The following is a 16,992-nucleotide window of genomic DNA, read 5'->3' on the forward strand; positions in this document are numbered from 1 at the left end:
CATCACTCATCTATTCGTGACACGTATGCCTTCCTTGCCACTGCCCAGGGCCCGCCTCGGGCGGTTGTCTGGTTCACTGCTGGGTCCCTGTGCCTCGCTCAGGGCCGGTCCCCGCCGGCTCTCAGATGCGCGCTCACTGACCGCATGGCTGCCTCCTGGGGAGGCGAAGAAGAGGGCGGGAGAGCGGAGGCGAGGACTTTCCTTAGCGGGCTGGACGTTCGTGGCCAGTGGGAGAGGAAGCAAAAACATTCGCGCAGGCAGAAACCTCCAGGAAGTTCAGCAGAAATGTAGAAGACAGGCATGTTCTATTGTCGAGGCATCAAGGAGGGAAGGACGGAAGTTGCAAGCGGGCGGGCCAGAGACAACCTGCAGAGGTGTGTGTTCCGCCTACACACTGCTTAAAATACATTTGGATCGACTGTCAAATCTGAAAAATCAGGACCGTCCTATTTCTCTCGAAAAGCCGGAGACCCGCTGGTGCTAGGCTGGCATGTCCGCCTTAGGGCTGCTGGCTGGAGCTGACCGGCTGCTCCTGTTAGAGGGGTGCATGCCCTCTGGTCCCCCACAGCCCCGTCCAGCGCCTCATTCTCTTGTTGCCTGCCTGACGCTTGTAGACATTTGATCTGGGAGCTCTCTTTTGACGAGTAAAGTGGATTTCTTCGAACCTAAGTGAGGAAATGCATCTCTTTAGGGCAAGCGAGTTGTTTGGCCAGGCTCTGGGAGTGTGGAGGGGGATCGAGGGGACCGAGGGAGCCCCACATCACAGGGTGGGTCGGAGGAGCCTGGGAGGGGAAGACACTGAGGAAAAAAAAATGAGCTTATTGAAGAGATGCTTTGCAGGGACTGGCTCAGCCCATGAAAAGATTCACAAGTGTTATGGGCTCAGATGTGTCCCTCCAAATGCCACGTTGGAGTCCCAAGCCCCAGGACCTCAGAATGTGACCTTGGTCGGAAATAGGGTCACTGCAGATGTCATTAGTTAAGTCAAGATGAGGTCCCGTTGGAGTAGGGTGGGCCCCAAATCCCATATGACAGGTGTCCTTATAAGAAGAGGGGACAGACACGGACACACACAGACAAGGCAGAGGCTGGGGTGGTGCAGCCGGAAGCCGAGGATCGGGCAGGAGGCGGGAGGCCGAGAGCCTGGCCCTTCACACCTTGCTTTCAGACGCAGAAGCTTCCAGAACTGTGAGCTGATAGACCTTGCTGTTTTCAGTCACCTGGTTTGTTTTCAGTTAGTCTGTTTGTGGTGGAAAAACAATGTCTCACAAGATGGTCACACCCTCGAGGGTCACACCTCCATGTGAGTTGTCACCGTAGAGGCAGGTGGGGAGGTGTTCATATTATGGAGTCAACAGTTTAGAGGACTTGGCGGGGACCAGGTGGCCCTGTGGTGTGGTGCTCATTCATTTTTAAGGTATGAAGCTGAAAAGTGTTGTTGTTTTTTTTTAGTTTGTGTTTGTTTGATTTTCCCTCTGACGGGGCGATGCGGTGCGCGCCCTTGTCACCTGCGATCCAGCAGGACAGCGGACCCGTCTGTTTCCACAGCTTCTCCTCGTGGCCACGTCCCCACCTCTGAAGTGTGGACTTGAACACGTCTCCTCCTGTTGTTCTGCTTCTCAGGATCATTCACAGATGTGAATGACGTATGAAGAAGGCCTTGCTGTATGGTTAATAAGCCGGGAACCAGATGGAGCTGAGGCTTCAGGGTTCCGTTAGACATCTCTGTAAAGCTCTGAGGATTGAATTATATATATATTTTTTGTATCAAGATTATTCTCTTGCATTTGCCCACTGAACTGAGGCCTGTCTGCCACTCCTGGCTCTGCCCGCCGCAGCAGCTGTGGACGGAGTGATGCCTGCAGGAGTGATGTTCGTGTCCACCTGTGAGGTTGGATTTGTCCTCGTGCAGGGAGCAGATCCATTTCCAGGAGGACTTCATAGACCCATAACACAGGGAGGGCCCTAGTCGGTGGGCTTGGCATCGCCTCTGGGCAGAGGATGCGGTTCATCTCTCCGGGAGCAGATGCGAGGACCAGAGAGGATGGCTCATCCCCCTCATCTTCCGTCCTCCGAGCTGTGGGCTCGTGGAAGTGGGTCGTACCCGTCTGTGGGTCCCTGGGACATCCACCTCCTAATCCCCAGTTCCTGTTAACGTTCCCTTACGGGGAGAAAGGGGCTTTGCAGCTGTGATTGAGTTCAGGGCCTTGGGACGTGGAGGTCATCCTGAGTGATCTGGGTGGGCCGGGCCTATTCACAAGAGTCCTTACGAGATGGGAGAGGGAGGCGGGAGCGGGGCAGAGGGTGAGAAGTGAAGGCTGGAGCAGAGCAGAGTGACCCGACTGCCGGCTTTGATGAGGGGCCAGCGGGGCAGGGGCCACAGAAGCCTCTAGAAGCTGGAAAAGGCCGGGAAACAGATTCTCTCCCGGAGCTTCCAAAAGGAACACAGTCCTGCTGACACCCAGTGAAACCCTCTGCTCCTGCAGTTTGCCTTCGGGTTCACTGCACGCAGACCTGGGGCACCCAGGAACCCAGCCTCCTGCTAGCAGGTCCCTGGGGGAGGGGTGGTGGGCACTTGCACAAGGAAGCCTCCAGTGGACAACACTCAGGAAGGAAGGCCCTCCCCAGCTGGCAACGATGACTCACTCCTGTTTCTGAGCATGTGGAGAGTGACAGGGCCAGGCCCAAGGCACCTGCTCCAGGCTCAAACCCAGCGCCTCTGGCCAGCCCCCAGGAAGCTGTGGGCGCTTCCGGAGAACAAGGTTTTCGTGGGGAGGTTTGAATCTGCTGCTTGGTGATTCGCTGATGGTGAAACCTCCACACCCATGACTGGGGGCCGAGCTATTGTCGCTGCGTTTTCTTTTTCGAGTGGGTGGGGAGCCGACTGGAAGGCTGCGGCGAGTGAACTCCAACGGGAGACTCAGCTGATGTCTGTGATGTGTTTCTTCCCCAGCTCCGGAGGAGAAGGAGGTCATTAGAGGCCAGTATGGAAAGCTCACCGATGCCTATGGCTGCTTGGGGGAGCTCAGGGTGAAATCCGGTGAGTGTCCCTCCCCACAGAGCCGCAGCTGTCAGGCGCCTATCAGCTGGGCAGAGCTGCTCCTGCATTTGTTTGGAAAGACTGCTAGATTTAGATGTTTTATTTTAGCCCTTACGATCTTTTAAAATGTTTATTTTGCTGCGCTTGCACCTCATACTGGGAGGTCAAGGTGAGTGAAGCCCGGTTCTCACCTGTCTGTGCCACTCCCGGCCTTGGTGGAGAGAGCTCACCTTCATTATTTGCTCACCAGGACCTGAGTTTTTGCAGTGGGGGAGGCGGGGCTCTGCTTAGGGGGTTGTTTGTTGTTTACAAGGGAGTTGTACTCTAGAAGAGGTGGGTGCCAGGGGTCCCAAAGCCCCTAGACAGGCTGGGTGTGTCTGGAGGGAGAGGTGCAGGGACCTAGCGGTGTTGGCAAGGAGAGAAAAAGCCTCGAGGACCTGAGCGTCAGATATGGGGTGGAGGGGTGTGGGTAGGTGTGAGCGAGATGAAAGGAAATTGTGTTCACAAAATGGGCCATGCGGTCTGACTTGAAAGGGCAAAGAGCTTATGGGGAAAAGTGGGCATCCTTGCTCAGTATGAGACTTGAGGGGCTGAGTGGTCAGCCCAGTTGAGATCGCAGCTGCCCCATGGGGCCACCGAGTCACCTCTGCACTCCCGGACCTCACGGGAGCCCCCGTGCACTCCTGGGTCTGCAGCCACTATGTCCTTCCTTCTGTCTCAGCTGCCCCGTTTGTGTTGGCCCCACCCGGGGTCATCGATGACTTATGGGGCCAAGACCAGAGCATGGTTGACATTCCTGATTCTCGGTCCCGCTGGGTCAAAAAGGGAACGGCTGTGAGTTGAGCAGATTCAAACGTGGTGGCTTTCCCAAACCAAGCACCTTCGTCTCCACGTCTCCCTCAGAAGCTGTTTTCATGGATAGAGGACATTTCAAGCCTACAGCATAGCACTGTTTGCCATTACTTTTCTGGGTCTTTTGTTTTATGGGATGATTTTTCTTGAACTATGATGATGATGATGACATTGATCATTTCCAAACAGTGTTTAGGAAAAGCACTCAGTACCCACATGACAAAATGCATTTATTAATTGTCTGTTGTGTGCCAAGGACTAGATAGTCATTACTTAATCCTACAAATAAGCCAGTGTGATAATGTATCTTCATCCGCATTCACCGTAAAGGAATCAGGCTCACGGGGTTAAAGTAGCTTCCCTAAAGTAAGAAGCTCAGCCAGGACCGAAACCTGGGTCTAGCTGCCTCCAAACGCTTGCTTCTTTCCATGAAAATGTGCTGCTTGCCATATTTTCCCCCTACAGTGATCTTTCTGAGGTCACAAAAAAATTCCCGTGGCCCTTGCCTCAGTGGTGATGATGTGAAGATGACAGCTAAGCTTCCATCGTGCTTGCTCTGGGCTAGGGGATGTCTAAGTGTCATGACCGATCAGCTCAGCTCTCTCAGCAGCCTGTTAGGTACTGTTGCTGTCCTTTGTGGACAAAAAGAGAAGCTCAGAAAGCCTACGCGCAGTGTCCCATCTATTCTGTGACGCATGCTATTTTTTTACATTGTAACCTCCAGGCACTCAGGATGTGTTACAGTTGTTGGCAGCTTACAGTTACTTTTTTCTCATACATAAATGAATGATCCATTTCACATCTGAGGGTCTCCCGGATTCAGTGCAGTGCCGAAGCTTGCCCAAGGTCCGGCAGTTCTCAAGTGCGACCCAGGTTTTAAACTCTTCCCTTCTGACACCGGGGCGGGGGGGCGCTGCTTTCATCTTCCAGGCCACTCTTTTCCTAAAGGGGCAGAAAGACTGAGCCTCTGGGGACAGGAAGAGCAGTGCCTTCCCTCACCTCCTAAGGAAAAGCATTTTTTTTCCTGGGCTGTGATCTGAGGTCAGCTACAGGATGGGAAGAGTGGCAGCCCCCCAAGAAATGTTGTCAGCAAGCAGGGTGTCTGTGGGGAGCCTGGCCCAGGGGCCAGGGCAGGGAGTATGTGGACAAGTGACCAACTCCTGCAGCTGCCCTAGGCAGGGCCCTCCCTGCTTCCTGCATCCAGTGCCCACCGGCCGGCCCTCCTCTGAGGATCGAGCAAGCACAGCCTCTGGTGCCCATGCAGAACCACCCAGGGAGGGCCGTGCCCTGGTCTAGAGGGCCAGCAGGTCACCAGACCCCATATCTGATGTCCTCTGAATACCCCCTGCCTACTGGCCAGAGTCACCCTCCAGGGTGGGCTGCAAAAGGCTCTCTGAGTGTAGTGAGGGTGAGTTTGACTTTCAGAATGTCAGGATGATTCGGCCTTTTCAACCCATTTCCGGAAGTGCCCTGGAGTATCTGAAGGATGGAAGGATTCGGCCTTATAAACACCTTTTTCAAATCCCCTTTGGTTAAAATGAGAAGTGTTTGACTTTAACTCGATTTTCTTTTCCCACTGCAAGTCCCCGGCTTAGAACTAGGATCTGTTTTCTTTGTGGGTTTTTTTTTTTTTTTCCCCACCTGCTGAGGAGCATATTCCAACTTCAGGTCACTCCCAAAATGACCCCCCTGAGTGGGGGTGGGCCTCTCTTTTGCCTTTTTAAGGTTGAGGGTCTCTGAGACCTCTTCAGCCTCAACTTGGGGCAAATTGTTCCATTTCAGTCTACAGAAGTGAAAATAACCTGTTATATTAGAAATTAAGAAACATGCACAAACATTGCATAAAAGCTTTATCTCAGGTTCCTAAGTTTTCACTGAAAGCTCAAATTCTCCCCTTCCTCCCGGAAATGCCAGCAGAAGGCGGGTAGAGCCCCCACAATTAGCAGGGGAGTTGGGCTTCCCAATAACTACACAATACAGAGCATAGGAAATGAGAGTATAGCAGTAAGAAGAATTTATCCCAATGATTATAGGGATTTAACTTGCTTTTAACCTAATCTCTCAAGGCTTCCCTGTTTCATAGCCTCAGGAGTTGAATAAATTGAGGTCTCTAATAAATTGCGTCTCCTGGAGTCGTGCAGTGCACAGCCTGAGAAGCTGCGCGTGGCAGCCCTGAACGCTTTCCCCTAGACAGCCAGCCCCACAAGGTTCTAGCTCCAGCCCCACAGCAGACTGGCCTTCTGCGTTCATTTCATTTCTCTAGGGCCGTTTTCCCACCTGAAACACCAGGAAAACCGCCTCATGTCGATCTTACATAGTTCTTAAGAGAATTACATGAGGGAATGAACGTGGGTCCTGAGGGGAAGGGGGAGGGGGCCCCTGCAGAGGGTCCCTCTAGGAGAGCTGGGTGTGGGGTAAAGGGCGCAGGCTGAGGGCCTGCACGCTGTTGGCTCCCGGCAGGCCGTTCTCCCGCACAGGTGGCTGAGGGCTGACCTCCGTGGGCCATCACTTTAGAATGAGAAGTCTCTGGACAGGGAAGTTTGACAGTCTTCTGAGATCCAGGGTATGCAGTGTCTCTAGCAAGTCTTGAAATGGCCGTCATCGGTCTTAAATAATTTATTTAATACCTATACCCAGTGCTGTGCTGGCAAATATTTGACATCCAGCTCTCTGGTGGGGGCGGAAAAGGCCCTGATATGTAGTGGTGTAAATATGCCGACCCCGGCTGACCTCAGGGTGCCATTGCAGAGCTGGGAAAAGCACACAGCTGGCTCTCGTGAGCAGAGGTGAGCGGCCAGCACCCCACAGCCTGTGCGCTCTGCTCTTCTGCAAGGGGAGGGTGAAGAGAGACTTGACACGGTGTCACGGGGGAAGAGAATTCTGAGCTCGTCAGTGGGGGGCGCAGGGGGTGCTCAGGGATCGTCTGGCCAAACTCGCCACTCCCCAGTGCGAACGCCCAGCATTCCTAAGTCCTTTGTGCACAGACTTAAGTGTGAGAGTGTCCTGTGCAAGTGGGAGGGGAGATGAGACAGCAGCCCAGGCTGAGACAGGTAGGAACCTAGCTGGGGGGAGAACTCAGAGCCTGAGCAAACACGGAGAAAGCCGGACCAGGAGAAGCAGGGGCCGCAGTGAGCGCAGGCCTAGCATTGTCCCTGAGTAGACAGCATTGTGTCTGCCATGATTCACCGCGATCCCAATGCCAGCCCCTCCCAGCCAGATGCCAGAGCAAGATAAGACACGGCCCGGGGGTCCGTCACTGCAGAGCTCAGGGCTATGGGGCCACCCTGGCCGGGAGGCGAGTTTCAAAGACGGCTTCTGGAGGGAAAGAACTTTCAAGGTGACACTGAGGTTTCGGAGCGTTGTTGTTCAGTCGTGGCAAAGTGTACAGAAAACCAGATTTACCATCGAAACCGGTTCTAAGTGTGCGGTTCAGAGGCAGGAAGGACATTGACTGTTGTGCAGCCAGCCTTCTCCAGAACTTTTCATCTTCCCAAACTCTGCGCCCATCAAACACTAGACAGCGAGAAGCAGCTCTCCGTTCCCCACCGTCCGGTTCAGGCTGCAGGCAGAGTCGTCTGGACTGTGAGCCTCCAGCCCTCTGGAGGTGCGCATGTGCGTGCGTGTGTGCACGTGTGTGTGCGTGAGCGTGCGTGTGAGAGAGAGTGTGTGGGTGTGCATACATCCCCTTCTGGTTCTGGTGTGTGCGTTGGCCCGTGACCCTTTGCCTGCCTCCCTGCCACCTCACCTGACGCTGGCCAGCAGTCTCTGACCTGGGCATCATCTTGCTTTGGCCAGAGCCCTGGAACAGAGCGTGTGAGCTGGAAGGGACATGGAGATGGCTGGCGCACCCCCCGCTGAGGCCCAGGCAGGGCAGGAGACTCGCCCCAGGCCCCGCAGGCTGCTGGCAGCTGCAGAGCCCCGGCCCCGTCTCCCAAGGCCAAGGCAGGTCTGGGCCTGTCTCCACCTTGCCACCAGAGCTTTCTGGTTTCAGGCCCCTGCACGCCACCTCCACTAACGACTTCCGAGCAGCGCCCCAGGCCCAGTTCACTTCTTGGCTGTGAGAAACTGATCCTGCCTCACTAAAAACAAAGCCTCGGTCCCGCGTTCAAGGTGAACCTCAGAGGACACTTCTCACACACTTGGGCAGGCGAGTCCCACCGGCCTCACCTTTATCCCCTAGAGACACCCCTGTGGGGGCCACAGGCCAGTACCACCCCGACAGGTGGGCCAGGGGGGCAGTGACCTCCCAGCAGGCTGGTGCTAGGCTCAGACCTGGCCCCTTTCCTCCAAAGCTATAGCACGTGGAGAGCACGCAAGGCTGTTGACAGAGTCTCACCGTCAGTGGGGTAACAGGGAGCCACCTGCTCGGCTGACAGGGCCGGGGCGGTGGGGGGCTGCCTTTGGAGGGGCTGCCTTTGGAGGGGTTGCGGCAGTTCTGGAGTCACGGGGGAAGCTGAGCACAGCTCACAGACATGGTTTGTTCCGAGGAAAACCACGCCCGGTACCCAGCTTCTCCCCATCACTGGTTCGCCTAAGAATGTGCCTGTGAGAAGCCGGCCCCTCACCTCTCTGTTCTGTCCACAGCCACCTCTCTCCCGTCTCCTCCCATGTAGTGTCTTGCTTTGCCTCAGGGAGTGAATACCTCTAGGAGGTCAGACACGGGGACAGTTCAAAACGTAGTCGTGAGTAGTGCTGAGGAAGTCACTCACCTTAATGACTCAGTAACAAATCTGTATACAAGTCAGGTGATGGCCCATTGTCTGCTTTCCGCAAACCGAAGAACTTAACGAGGGTAGCGGCTGACAGCGTGAACAGTGATTTCGTTTACAGATCATTGTTAACTTTTTTAGCCAGTAACCGAAGGACTTTGAAGAATTGACTGACGTTGCTATAATGAAGCTTTTTCCAGGCCCATAGATTTATTGATGTGAACACGTTTTCTTAGTGTTTACATCCATCGAAATGAAAAACAGAGCTAGGATGGATACGGAATCTAGTGTTATTCTATCAAGAGATAATATTTATCCAAGGATATATGAACTAGAAATCCCGTCTGCCTCATTGAGATGCTTTTCCAACACATCTTTTGTATATGTTAAATGATTATTTAGCAAAATGTTTTGTTTACATCATTTGGCTGATGGTGTACTCAAAATCAAACCAGAACAAGCTCTTCGTGAACTCTTTGGCCTTGAGGATCAAACGGCTGCACAATACGGCCAGGGTGATCAGCACAGGACATGGGAGCACGAAGTGTTATGTCGGGATGAGATTCTGGGGAGAAAGTGTAATGGAGTAAGAGTGAAAATCCCATGTGTTGAAGAAGAACTTGTTTGCATGTCCCTTTAAATAATAGATGGTGATGAGTATCGCGTCACGGTCTGGATTCCATCAGAGGCTGGTAAAGAGGCCTACGACAGTTTTATTTTTACATGTCAATATTGAGCATATGCTGGGAAATATATTACAGCCGTTTAAACTAATGATGAAAACATTTGGTGTCGATTTAAAAACGAGCAAGAGGTCCCTTGATCAGCCAAGCTCTTAGAGAGACCACAAGCTGAAGCGATTGAAGACCCGAGGGCTAGACGGAGCCCGGGCCTAGGTGGCACCCATGCTGGTGTCTTGGGTCCCGTGCGGACAAGCCGTGGGCTTGGGCAGGCGAGTCAGCTTCCCTGGCAGACGGTCCCTCATGTGTGAAATGGCGATCCTTCTGCAAGGGTCTAGTTAAGGGCGCCGGGCCTGGAACCTGCCCTGGTGTGACCACCTGCCCAGGCTCCGAGTCCCAGCCCCTGTACCCCCGTGTCACCTCCAGCAGGCTACTTAACCTCTCTGTGCCCCTGTCTCCTTTTTGATAAAATATGGCAAAAATGGCACCTCCCCCGAGGGGTCGCCGGGAGGAAGTTTGTGGACTGGTGCCTGGCACAGGGCAAGCTCCACCCTGAGAATCAGCTGTCATTAAAGCACCAGGTTCTGCGGCCGACACAGTGACTCATTCGCTCGCACTCCTCCTAAGCCCCTTGTCCCAAGACTCAGGAGGCCGAATTCTCCGTGGCGGCGGCCGTCCATTTGTTCTCGTTTATTTTAAGAGCCTTTTCACACCTGCTTGCAGCACGCCCATCCCCAGCCTCCCCCCGCCCCCCACCGGCCCGCCCTGCACAGGAAGTGCCTGCTGCCTTCACAGCAACCTGGGACTCTTGCCAGGGATGTGGTCCCCCCACGCAGAGCTGTGAGGAAGTGGTGCTAGGAATCAGCTTCACGTCTCCGATGGGGAGAGGGAAGTAAAATTTTCCATGCCTCTCCTTGAACCCGCTCCCCACAGAGTCTTATCTGGGGCTCACGGCTGAGCTCCAAGGGGTCTGACCTGGAGTCTGCTTCTCCCCACGCCGAGCCCGTCTGATGTCCGGGCACAGGCTGTGGCATTTGTGAGGCTCTAATATGAGGACCTCAACCCCACATGAACCCCATCTGTCTTCCGGAAATGACAGCTGTCCCACTTAAGAAACTCAGCCCCTGACACCTGTCACCATCTACGGCCTCGTTCTTAAGTGGTTTTAAAACGATTCCTTGGTAATCTGACGGCAGAGGTGGGGTATGAGCCAGTGAGGGGACTGGACATTCCCCTCTCCCTCCACCCAGCAGGCGTGGTATGCGTGCTGACTTACTTGTTGAATGAAGGGATCTTTCATAAAAACCAGGCATTACCTGGCCCCACGCACCATTCTCCTTCCTGTTTGGTGTGAGGGGGAGTCGCCCGGAGTGGGTGGTACTGCTGGACTCGGCCTTTTTAGGGGTCTTTTATCCGAGCGTCGAGAGATACAGGAGTGTAGACTGCATTGCAGCAGGTACTGACCACTGACCGTCTGGAGTGGGTCTTTGGGGGACTATTGGAAAGGAGTGGCATGTGGACCAGAACCACACCCGCCCCTAAAGCCCAGTCAGTCTTGGGCCGTCTCCTGAAGCAGAGGAAGAGGGGTGCCGTCCCCACCGTCCCCAGAGCAGAGCACTGCCGTGCGCCTTGCTGACGCGGCACCTTTGCGAGCCAGGGGCTTTGCGGGAGGCCAGGGATGCAGAAGAGAGAGCGGCCATGGATGGAGTCCCCGGAAGGGGCGTCTCCTCCGGGCACAGAGCCAGCGGTGCTTTGGAGCCTTTCACGGGGGCAGGAGGCTTGAGCTGCTCTCCCGTGGGCTTGTTTAGGAAGAATTCCTCAAACTCTTGCCATGTGCAGTGCTGGGGCATAACATTGAAACAGAGCACTGCCCCCAAGGAACCCCCAGTCTTCTGGGGATGCAGGTCGGGAAGGGGGGTGTTAGCTCTGCCTGTGACAAGGGCTAACGGATGCCGCTGGCACGGAGAAGGGACGAAAGGCAGGAAAGGCTCCTTGGAGGAGGTGCTGCTGAGCTGACCCCAAAGGGCGGAGTGCTCCTGGTAAGGGGGGCAGGCAGGAAGGTCCTGACCAGCATGTGGGAGGGCTGGGCCACTGCAGAGGGTGGAGGCGGGGAAGGTGAGTGGGGTAGGGAGGGCTTGTGGGAGACCTTGTTGGGCAGACGGTAGGGGGGTGCCCCGGGCAGAGGCAATGCCTTAAGGCCCAGGGGTGTGAGGGTATATGACACGTTTGAGGAGCTGCAGAGCACAGCCCGGGAGAGCTGCTGGACCCCGGGTGTCCGAACATGGCGAGGAGTTTCCATTTCAGTCCTAGGGAAAGTGGGAGCCACAGAAGGATTTAAGTGGAGCGGGGTCTGTCGTCAGGTGGGTTTAGGAGGGCAGCCATGACAGCTTGGAGGACCGTCTTTAGTCTGGAGGCCCTGAGCCAGGCGCCTGAGGATTCCTGGGGAGGGTGGGTCTGAGAGGCTCTGGGTGGCAGATATGGGGAGAAGTAGGGGGCTGGGGAGACTCCAGGCCAGCAACTGTCAGACTTGGCTCTGGCAGGCAGCAGGATCACCTGCGGCTTGTTAAAGCCCGGGTGGCCAGCCCTCGCCCAGAGGTCCGATTGGGCCGAGAATTCGCAGTTCTGACAAGCTCTCGGGTGGCGCTCCTGCTCCTGGGCCAAGCTCAGAACCAGGACGCTAGGCTGCGGGCTCCGGTGGGCCAAGCTCAGAACCAGGACGCTAGGCTGCGGGCTCCGGTGGCAGGGCGGCTCCCCGAGACGCTGAGATTAGGAATGCGAGGTGCCAGGGGAGGTACAGGAGCCAACAGGAAGTCACACAGCTGCAGCAGAAACTGGGCTGTTTGGGCCCCTCGCGACCACAGCTGCCCTGCAGTGCGTGGCCCACGGCGATCCTAAGCCCCTCTGTCTGATTATCGTTCCAGGTGGCGCGTCCCTGAGCTTCCTGGTTTTGGTGACAGGCTGCACTTCTGTGGGCAGAATTCCAGAGGCCGAAATCTACAAAATCACCGCCATCGACTTTTACCCGCTCCAGGAAGGGGCCAAGGAGGAGGACCGCCTCGCGGCCCTGAGGAAGGTCCTCAACTCGGGCGTCTTCTACTTCTCGTGGCCCAACGACGGGTCTCGCTTCGACCTCACCGTCCGGGCGCAGAAGCAGGGCGATGACAGCTATGAGTGGGGGAACTCCTTCTTTTGGTGAGGCCCTGGCCCCATATCCCTTGCCCCCAGGTCGCACGGCAGGCAGGTGCCGATTGGCATCTGTGTCCTTGATCACTTTGCATCATCCCCAGGGGCCTGGGTCACCTCTGAGAGCTGGGATCTGTGCCCGCTCGCTCCCCGCACGGTGAGGGGAAGACTGACCCCGCATTCCCCACCCCTGGGGTCAGGGACAGTGTTCGAAGTGGACTCACGTGGTTTCAGGGAGGAAATCTGGGCCATCGGTAAAGAGCATGCGCGAGCCGCATCCAGCAGATGCTGCTGTGTGCCTGGGCTGGCGCTTCTGCCGTCGGCCCAGCAATCCTGCCTGCGCTCGGCGGACAGACGCTCACCACCCGCGTTCCAGGCACTGTTCTAAGTTCTCCGCGGGTAGTAACTCATCCTCCCTGTAGGTCTCTATGAGGTGGGTCTGTTATTCCCATTTTACAGATAAGGAGTCTGAGGCTTCCACAAGGGAGGGATGTCGAACCCAGGCATTCTGGATGCAGATCCCAAACCAGCCCAGCAATGTCCCCATCCTAACAAGGTGATGTGCAGTAACATGTTAAGACATGTCCTGAAGCCCAGACAAAGGAGGCCGGGCTTCTGTATGTGTAGGGGCAGGTGGGTGCTCCTTCACGGACACAGCGAGGTGGGTGACTCTATACATATGTAAATTACCTGTTTCCCTTCCCGAGCCCTGGAGGTGAGGACCCTCACGAGTCCTGTGAAAGGAGGACAGTGGTTAACATACACTAGCGCCCAGGCCTGGGTCATCGGTGGTGCTGTCCCCCCAGGAGATGTGTGGGAGGGAGTCAGAAGCAGAAATGATGAAATCCTGCTGCAGAAATTGTCCCAGTGGACCTCATGTAACGGACGTTCTCAGAATTCCAGTGTCGGCCTTTGGGGCTACCAGTTTCCCAGCCCTAAGACAGGATTGGCGAGGTGCATTTATGCCCTTTCTTTGTGCCTGCCCCCTTTGCCCAAAAATAGGAAGCCAGAGTCCCCATCATCAGATACATGTTTTTTCCTGGGTGCTTTGGACCCCACCAAGGAACTGCCTGACTTCCGCTTGGAGAAAGGGGCCTCCGCCAATCCCTCCGTGTGTCCTAGTGCGACCACCCCCAGATCCTTTCAGGTTCTCTGGGTTTCAGTTTTTCGGGCAATAATGTGCCCAAACTTTAGAACGCATGTGACTTTCTTGCTGATCTTGTTACAGCGGGTCTGATGCAGCAGGTCTGGGCTGGGGCCCAAGATTTGGCATTTCCAGCAAGGTGAAGATGGCGATACCAATGCTGCTGGTTCGAGGACCCTACTCAGGGTCCCAGGTCCAGGGGACCATGTTTCTGTGAATCCCTAGATCCACTTTGCAGGGACCAGCTGTGTACGTGCCCCTGAAGGCAGCAGAATGTAGGGACTGAGGACGCTTTGTGCTGAGGCTAGGTGTCCATTTCTAACCGGACTGTCAGGCAAGCAGAGGCAAGAGGTCCCAGATTCAGATGCTGTGACATTCCCTGGAAACACTGTAGGGCTGGAGGGGGGGGCCTGGGACCTCTGGGTGCCCCAGCACCTATGTAATTGCCCTTCTCAGGCCTCCTCCTCTCAGCTCTGTGGCTGGAGATTTGAGACATACAGAAAATAGGAAGTCCAAGCAGAGACTCACCAAGCAGAGGCTGCGAGGGCCTCAGATCCTCGGAGGCCCCAAGTGGACACCAGACTCTGTCTTGAGTTGGGAGGGGGGTGGTGACTCTGGAGAATGCCAGCCTGCTGGGTGTGGTGTTTGGGCTCAGGGCGGCACCCACAGAACTAGCCACATCAAGTCAGGCCAGCTGAGTGGTCACAGGCTTGATTGTCTAAACCCACCATTGGGGGTGCCACATGTTAGATCTAGGCCCACATCTGGTGTCAGATGAGGTCACCACTGAACGTGGCTGGTGAATAAGGGAGAGTGTACATCGGGGTAAAGTCATTTTTTTCCGGGCCGGTCACTGACCCCACCAATAATTGCTCCCCTGTACAAGCAAGGCCTGCAAGGAAACTCAAAGCTGTTTTCCTTTCTAGAACTGGGTCTCTTCCTCGGAGGGCGTGATCCTCCCACAGAGGGTCGGGCAAGTGTGATGCCAACAGGGTTGATTCAGAGTTGTCCATTTGGCAAAAGGCGCCTTCTTCTGACCCCTGGTGGTGGCCCTAGCTGTGTGGCTGGAATCGTCTGGAGTCTTTGCCTTGATGCCATGTGCAAATTTAATCGTTACTAAAGCTAGTTTATCATCTGAAGTTTGAAGAGTGATGCCGAAGAGGAAAATAACGTTTTTGTAGTCTTCATGATCGTCCTTTCTTCATGTGGACAAGCGCTGTGGCTCTGAGAGCTCAGAAGCAGGTCCCACGTGGCCACTCCCTGGGGGGTCCTCAGTGCCCAGGCGGAAGTGGCCATGCTCACAGTCGAGGAGGCTGGCCTAAGAGCTGCCTATCTTTGAGGAAGGCTCCAGGGCAGGACCAGTGCTGCCTTTTTTAAACAATTAGGGCATTTGATCTAGATATCCTTAGTATTCTACAGGAAGGAGTCTCTTGAGGGTTACACCTCCCTGGAAACGAGGTAGGGGCCTCAGAACAGCACTGCTGGGAGCCGGAAGCAGCCCACGGTGTCCAGGTGTCCACGTGCCCCCTCCCTTCTCAGAGTAGCCACTTGCTCCGCTGTGGATGTTGAGAGGCTGAGTGAGTGGGAGATGAGAGGAGGGTGGGGCCGCGGGCAGGTGCAGCTGCCAAGGTAGGGTCTTCCCCAGGGGAGGCGCGGGGCCGGCCGGGCTGGGAGAAGAGACAGGCTCCCAGGTCCGTGCTGCCACTTCCAGGCTCCGGGTCTAGGGTGAGCGTGCAGTCCAGTTCTCTGTGCCTCAGTTTCTTTATCTGCACAATGGGTGAATGAATGATAATACCTGTCACACAACGTCGTTCCGAGGACGAAGTGAGTTAATCCATCCTGAAGCACTTAGAATGGTGCTGGGTGCACTTGATAAATGTTGGCCTTCATCCCCATCATTATGCTGGTCACCGGGGGTCTCCAGAGGCCCAGAACAATCCGCCAGGTATGGAAGTACTGGCACTTTCCTTAAGTCTTATTTTTATCTCATCCTCTCTTCTTATTTATTTGGGATTGCTTTGTAATTTATCTCATGGGCTATTTATATAATTTAAGCATGCCTGTATTTAATATGATCATTTTTATTATTATTTAATTACAAAACATGGCTAATTATTTTACTGATGGGGTTTCTGATTTTCGAATGTAGAGGCCAGGCGGGCATCTAAAGTGGGGCTCCTCTGAAATTGCCGGGAAGGCTCGTGATGGGCTCGTGATGGGCTCACAGCCCACGCTTTGCTTGCCTGCAATGGTACTGACACGGGGGTAGCTTTGGGAAAGGTCTCCTTTCCCTTTGCTGCTGCGCGCGTCTCGGTGGCCTTGCTTGAGGTCTCTCAGAAGCCCGTGAGTGTCCCGTCCTGCGTGTCCCCAGTGGGCGCCGTGCGCATGCGCCTCCTATTAAGCGGGCTGCTACCCGCACAGGTGCTTCCTCGCTGCTTGCTTTGGGCGCAGTTTCCCGGAGGGTGTGAGGTGACCTGAGTCGCTGTGGCGCTCTGTTTTGCAGGAACCAGCTGTTGCACGTGCCCCTGAGGCAGCACCAGGTGAGCTGCTGTGACTGGCTGCTGAAGGTCATCTGCGGGGTGGTGGCCATCCGCACCGTGTACGCCTCGCACAAGCAGGCCAAGGTCTGCCTCATCTCCCGCATCAGCTGCGCACGCGCGGGCGCGCGCTTCCACACCCGCGGCGTGAACGACGATGGCCACGTGTCCAACTTCGTGGAGACGGAGCAGGTCAGTGCCCAGGCAGGCCTGGCCCGCGGTGGTTCAGAGGGGATGCAGCCATGCAGACGCGTTTCTCTTTGGGGGTATTCGAGGCCATTGTGATGAGCATGGCTCCTTACTCCAACTGGAGAACAGAACTGGTCACCGCGGCTCTGCCTGCAAATGTGGCCTCTGGTTTGAGCGTGGATCGTTTTTGATTCACTAATCATGCTGGAAAAATATTGCTTACCTGAGGTATTTGCAGCTCAAAAGAAGCAGGACTTTTTGCCATGATCGTGAAAGGTGGCGGTTATGCAGAGAGCATCTGAGGAGGGATGAACCAATAGGGTTTGAAAATCTTTTTAAGACAAAAGTAAGTAGATGGGTAATGGGAAGAAGAGAGAAGAAGCAGTTCTTTTTCATTCTCAAGCAACTAGGGCTTCATCCTAGAAGCAAATCTCAGCACCTGGGCGTGAAATCTGCGTGTTAAGCAGCTTTCAGCTGCTGCAGACTATAACCATCTGCTTAATCTCTCATTGATTTGTTTTCTAAATTCTGTTCTCATTCCCAGAGATGCTGTCTTACAACTGTTTTTCTTTCTTCTGTCTAACTTGCAATCTGGTGGATAGTGCCACCGTGTAGACTAACAGGTGGGATAAATTATAAGAAGGGAAAGCCCCGTGAA

The 16,992-nt window shown here is 55.0% G+C and overlaps 1 protein-coding gene across 1 annotated transcript in view; it reads left to right on the forward strand.

Moving 5' to 3' along the window:
- Nucleotides 1-16,992, forward strand: part of SYNJ2 (synaptojanin 2) — a 114,855-nt gene that overhangs the window by 23,411 nt on the left and 74,452 nt on the right. Inside the window, exons 2-4 of the mRNA XM_025049053.1 lie at nt 2,954-3,040; nt 12,203-12,473; nt 16,112-16,337. Coding sequence (XP_024904821.1) covers nt 2,954-3,040; nt 12,203-12,473; nt 16,112-16,337 — 584 coding nt within the window. The remainder of the gene's footprint in view (nt 1-2,953; nt 3,041-12,202; nt 12,474-16,111; nt 16,338-16,992) is intronic.

Source organism: Pteropus alecto, unplaced genomic scaffold (assembly GCF_000325575.1).
Source record: "Pteropus alecto unplaced genomic scaffold, ASM32557v1 scaffold195, whole genome shotgun sequence".
NCBI lineage: Eukaryota > Metazoa > Chordata > Mammalia > Chiroptera > Pteropodidae > Pteropus > Pteropus alecto.